The sequence below is a fragment of the Triplophysa dalaica genome, chromosome 11 (assembly GCF_015846415.1).
Source record: "Triplophysa dalaica isolate WHDGS20190420 chromosome 11, ASM1584641v1, whole genome shotgun sequence".
NCBI classification, from domain to species: Eukaryota; Metazoa; Chordata; class Actinopteri; order Cypriniformes; family Nemacheilidae; genus Triplophysa; species Triplophysa dalaica.
This window is the reverse complement of record NC_079552.1, coordinates 5,416,605-5,421,911: the sequence shown is the minus strand read 5'-3', so window position 1 is coordinate 5,421,911 and position 5,307 is coordinate 5,416,605. Positions and strand designations below refer to the sequence as shown.

At 37.3% G+C, this 5,307-nt stretch overlaps 1 protein-coding gene across 1 annotated transcript; it reads right to left on the bottom strand.

The window, feature by feature from the left end:
* Positions 1-901: 901 nt before the first annotated feature.
* Positions 902-4,907, bottom strand: LOC130431825 (snRNA-activating protein complex subunit 1-like). The gene is made up of 10 exons (XM_056761026.1): positions 4,637-4,907; positions 4,289-4,448; positions 4,022-4,162; positions 2,502-2,609; positions 2,240-2,392; positions 2,111-2,155; positions 1,948-2,010; positions 1,676-1,811; positions 1,294-1,368; positions 902-1,211 (listed from the first exon to the last, which is right to left on the bottom strand). The coding sequence occupies exons 1-10, from the start codon at positions 4,765-4,767 to the stop codon at positions 1,159-1,161; spliced, it is 1,065 nt and encodes a 354-aa protein (XP_056617004.1). The 5' UTR covers positions 4,768-4,907; the 3' UTR covers positions 902-1,158.
* Positions 4,908-5,307: the final 400 nt, after the last annotated feature.

Below are 5,307 nucleotides of genomic sequence, written 5' to 3'. Positions count from 1 at the left end.
TTTACTATTTACAAATATTTAATATTTGTATCTTTAATTTGTTTAAAACAAAACCTATATTCACATTTTCATAATCACAACTCGTTTAGAGTTATGTTCGTGTCCGGAATTACCTGAGCCTGCCAGCAGACATATGAGCACGCTAATGTTTGTGAACGAGGACGCGCTGCGCGTTCGGGTCCTTTCTCCAGCGCGCACACGGCCCTATGAACCAGATTGAGCTATAGAGCTCTTAATGCTCACCAACATTTAAGACCGGTTATAGATAGACAGATATGAACTCCATACTGATATTACTTAGGCCAATGTTAAAAAAAACCACTTATATAAATATACACATATAGCTACAGCTTTCCTGTAGCTCAGTGGTAAGAGTATTGCGTTAACAAGGTTGTGGGTTCGAGTCCAGGGGATTGCAAATACCTATGTAAAATGTATAGGATAATGCAATGTAAGACGCTTTGGTCAAAAGCATCTGTCAAATGCCTAAATGTATATGTTCATGTAAATGTTCTACTGGCTGGTCATGACTACCTGCTGTAGTAATATATTTTTTGTTAATTGTGCATTTTTAAAGGGTCAAAACCCTTTAATCATAGGCACTTTTCTAGCAAACTATTCATCCTGTGTTTGACCCTAACTTGCCACTATAATTTACATTTGGCAAAGCTGTGCTAATTATCATATGACCCTATGATTTACATCAACAACAGAAAGACTCTGAGACGGAGATGATAAAGATATTGATAAAAACAGGCAGTCGAATGAGGGCATCAATAAAACCATCAGGTTACAAAGACCTGAACGAAAGGCATGAAAAAAATCACACGACTCTCTTTCTCTCATCCGGTGTGTAGGTGTATTAACATGAAAATGTAAAGAAGACAAAAGTATAACAGGGTGGGCTTAACATTAACACTGGATTTTTTTTTATTTCTCATGCCCTGGATGCTGTTCAATTCAATTTTCAATCTTTTTTATCATGCTCCATACAAGAAACCACATTATCATCTAAAATACTAAAACAGAAGTAAAATCTGTGCCTTTCTTGCAAACGAAAGGTATTTGGATACCAAATATTCATTAAAATGTTAAAACAGCAACCTTAATAAAATGTACATTCATTTCATCCTCCAGCCTTGTTTTTTCACTGAACTTCTACGTGACATCACTTTCTGGTTTTGGGGTCCATTTGAATTGCTTCTTTTTCTCTGAGGAATAAAAACAAGGCAGATTCAGATCAATCCTGAGCTCTAATTGGTTAATTTGACTTAATCCGGCCCATTTTCTTACCTGTCACCTTATCTTCTTTTACTTTACTCAAATTCCACAACCGGGTCGCTTTTGTCAGTTTCTCTCTCTCAGTTCCTGGGGAAAAGTGGCGATCATGAGTGCCTTTGAATGCACGAGCACCAATCACTTAACATATTTACTTTTAAATCTTATTTTAATTAACAATGTGCAAGTCTATAGTAAATAATTCAAAATTTTACTTTACATACAAAACTCCTGTCAGTTTTTTCAATATGTGCATGACATCAAGAACGAAGAGTAACCATATATTTTCACATCTGACGACAATGCTGTATTTCCACTCTGTCAAATGCTATAATGAGCTGGTTTTGGACTGTGTAAAATGTAAATCTTTCAAATATTTTGAGTGGACTGGAGGCACCTTGAATCTCGAAGCGTAATTGCGTGCGATTTTTAAGAGACGGGGGTCTCTTCTTCTTTGAAGAGGTGTTAGGTGTGTGATCTCCATCAGCTGATAGGACCAGCTGTGACTGTCTGTGACGTCGGCCCTTGGAGGCCTAGAAGAAAATGATGGAAATGTTAGAATCCAACCAGATGTGTTTGTTACTTTTGTTTGTTTTGCTTACTGTGCTGCAACTGTGACCGTTTTAACAAATAATTCAAACAATCTCTTGTGATTATGTGCACATTTACCTCCATAACTTGCCCATAGGATCTAGATTTGATTGAAGCTAACAGCTGGGCTCTGCGGGAGCTCTAAAGACAGGTAAAAAGTTAAAGAACTGCAAACCAGCTGGAAAATAAGAACACTGCAATAGCATAAACCGAAGTAGTGACAACTTTGCAAAGGTCTTACATCTTGATTTGAAGGCCCCTCTCCAGTATCCAACTGCTCAGCTTTCTAAAAAAACCGGCAAAATTAAATAAAGACACACAAGATATGTAAAACAAAGATGTACACTTAAAAACAAAGTTATAAACACACTACGGTACGATTCTCCTGCCAGTTGGAATAAGTCAGGACAGCATTATTTAGTTTGCAGACCAGGTTCTGTTCGATAAGGTTGACGTTCGAATCAGAATCTGTGAAAACAGCTTTCTTCAGAGTCTCATAATGCTCATGCACGTTTGCAAGTTCCTGTAGAAAAAAAAAGGAAAAGAAATGAACATACCAAAATACATGTCAATCAACACAATGCAATGCACCACAAGGCAAACGTCTTATTTTGGTGGAGAATTTTGGTCACCTCTAGCACATCTGTAGTGACGAGTTCCTGGATTCGTGTTGGCGGATCAACAAACTCTTCACAGATTTTCGTCCCCTTTCCATCTTCCCTCTTCGTCCGACATAAGAGCTGTGAACACATTAAAGGCTGTTTTAGAGGCTTTTATTATGTTTTTTGGGTGTTTAACAATGGATGTTTATGTTTCTAATTTAAAAAAACGCTTTATATTTCAAGTCTATTGTTCATCGCTGTCCCTCTTTTAACAAAACGACTGGATCTTTTCTGGTCTATATAAAGTCCCTCTTTCCAAAACGCTCCCCATGTGACCAGGGCTTTTGTGATTGGCTTCTGCTTCTCAGGCTTTGTGATTGGTCGGTGCCCCTCTCAAGTGTATTCATAAACTTTGGCTTTAAGCAATAAACAGTTAAAATGACGTCAACTTCACTTTATCAGTTAAAAACATGCGAAGCGATCAAAGTATCTATTAGTGCATGTGCACACGTCAATCTTTGTTAGAGATCATGAATTTCTTTCCTACTATGGCAAAGGGAATGACAGAATTGCATCAGACCGATTATATTAATTAACACTAATAACAGAAGCGTTAGTTGTGCATTTTTATATTGGACCCGAGTTGGATATTAAAAGAAGCAGATTGACCAGGAGACATTTGCAAGCCGGACTTCAATGACGTTTCATAGAATTGTTTAAGAGGTATATGCACACACACACACACACACACACACACACAATATCAGTGTATTACACAGAACAGGTTTCACAGCCAATGTTTAAGTCATGGAAGGTGTTATTTGAGCGTTCGTTAACTTAGAATGTGTGTAGCTGAATTCTTATTACCAGCGGTAGGACTTTGTTGAAATTGAAAGTAGTTTTGCGCTTAGCTAAGTCGTAATGTTTTACGATTTCTGTAGTCATTGAAAAGTGAATTCTGTTAAAGACAACATCTCGCTTGGCACTGAACTTTATCATTTTGTAGGTATTGTTCAGAGGTGGAAAATAACAAATTACATGTACTCGCATTACTGTATGGAGTTTGTTTTTTGTGTACTTGTACTTGTACCAAGAGTACATCGTTGCAAATTTTAGATAGGCAACCTCAAGATGTTTATAACAATGTATTAAGAATGTAAATAATGTATTTTTTCATGTTGATATTAGGCGGTTAACTATTAACCCAATGCTACACAGTCCGGTGTGTTTTTGTTATGCATGCATCTTTTAGACTATTGTGAACTGCAGCACGATCACTCAAGTCATCTACCACTATTAACTTCAACCTGTCCAGCCTAGATTGGCTAGATCAAATCGCATTGCCTTAATTGCATAACTGAGGCTTGCATGCACTTTACATTTACACATTTGCCAGACGCTTTTATACAAAGTGACTTACATTGGTTTATACTAGCCTGAACATTTTTTTTGAGTATGTGCAATCCCTGGGATCGAACCCGTGAATGCCATGCTCTAACCACCTTAGCTACAGGATTTTAGATCCATGAAGATCAGTCATATTAACCTACCATTGTCGGCATGGCTGTGAAAAGAAAAGCTTTATCTGACATCAGCTTTTTAAAGATATAAACCACGTCATGATGTTGAGCGTTCTCTGCATCCTGCTGAAATTGCAAGACATCCTTCCAGTCCTTCAGAGCAATCCGGATCTACACAACACGTAGAAAACAGGTTAAAAACGGCTCTAACATTTTGCATTTCATTAATTGTACATAGTAAAAAACAAAACAAAAAATAGACAGCAGGCTGTAAGAGAAAGTACACATCATGTACACCTTTTCTTTGGGAGTGCAGAGCTGTGTATGGAAGAGACCGTAGAGCAGATAAAGACCGCCCACTCTGATCTGGAAAGTGTAGGGTGGGTGGAAGTATGGAGACACAACAGACAGAGCCAAACGAGCGAAGTGTCTTCTCTCCTTAGGGTCTGGTTTACCACTTCAAAGAGAAAGATATCTATAAACCCTTGTGCTTTAAATTTTAACTTTTATTTATAAGCAAGCACATTAGAGAAAAACAAGTTGCATCAGACCGCTTGCACATCATTTAAGATACACAAACAACTCTAATTTATATATCATTAAGGTTCAACAAATCAGCAATTTGAAACCGCTTTACAAACTTACTAAAATATGCTGTTGAAGTTAATGTCCTTCCATATCGCTGAAAAGCGCTCGAAGCGAACTGACTCGGTCGCTTGAAAACGACCAAGCCGCTCCTCGCAGTCGGTCTTAAACGGTCCCCTGAAATTATCCATTCTTTCACTTAATCAATATAACATACATATTACAGTGCTAGTACGTTTAAAAGTTATAAATAACTAAAATATTCTCATTTGTGCTCATGTGTGTAGTGTGTTTCTTTCTCTCCTTCGCTTAGACATAGGGTTACTTTAACCGGTTTAAACCTCATTACCGCCACCTAGAGTTTCGGCAGTTTGAGTGCTTTTTTTACATCCTCCAGTGTGCCAAAAATGTGCCACACAACACATTTTTACAACTTTTTTAATTGCATCTTATGAATGCACACTTACTATACGAACTGTTTTCTCAAACAATAAAAACGCTATAACACTTAAAATCTCTTGTTTACAAAGCGAATGTTATAATTGATAACATAATTAAATATTTTGAAAGAGGATGTGGCTTTGTTTATGAAAGTGTATATGAGTTTTTCTCTGTGCCTAGAAGAACACATAATATTTAAAAAACAACAGCAATGGACATTCCCTAGAGAATGGTTTAAATATATAGTTTACCCACAGGGCCGACCCAAGCCTACAGGGCTATAAGCAGAA

Excerpts from the sequence above, each read along its gene's own strand:
- LOC130431825 (XM_056761026.1), bottom strand. The coding sequence starts at position 4,767 with ATGGATAATTTCAGGGGACCGTTTAAGACCGACTGCGAGGAGCGGCTT. Across the intron at positions 4,449-4,636 it reads AACTTCAACAGCATATTTTA|TGGTAAACCAGACCCTAAGG; the intron begins GTAAGTTTGTAA and ends TTCTCTTTGAAG. Across the intron at positions 2,610-4,021 it reads TCACAGCCATGCCGACAATG|CTCTTATGTCGGACGAAGAG; the intron begins GTAGGTTAATAT and ends ATGTGTTCACAG.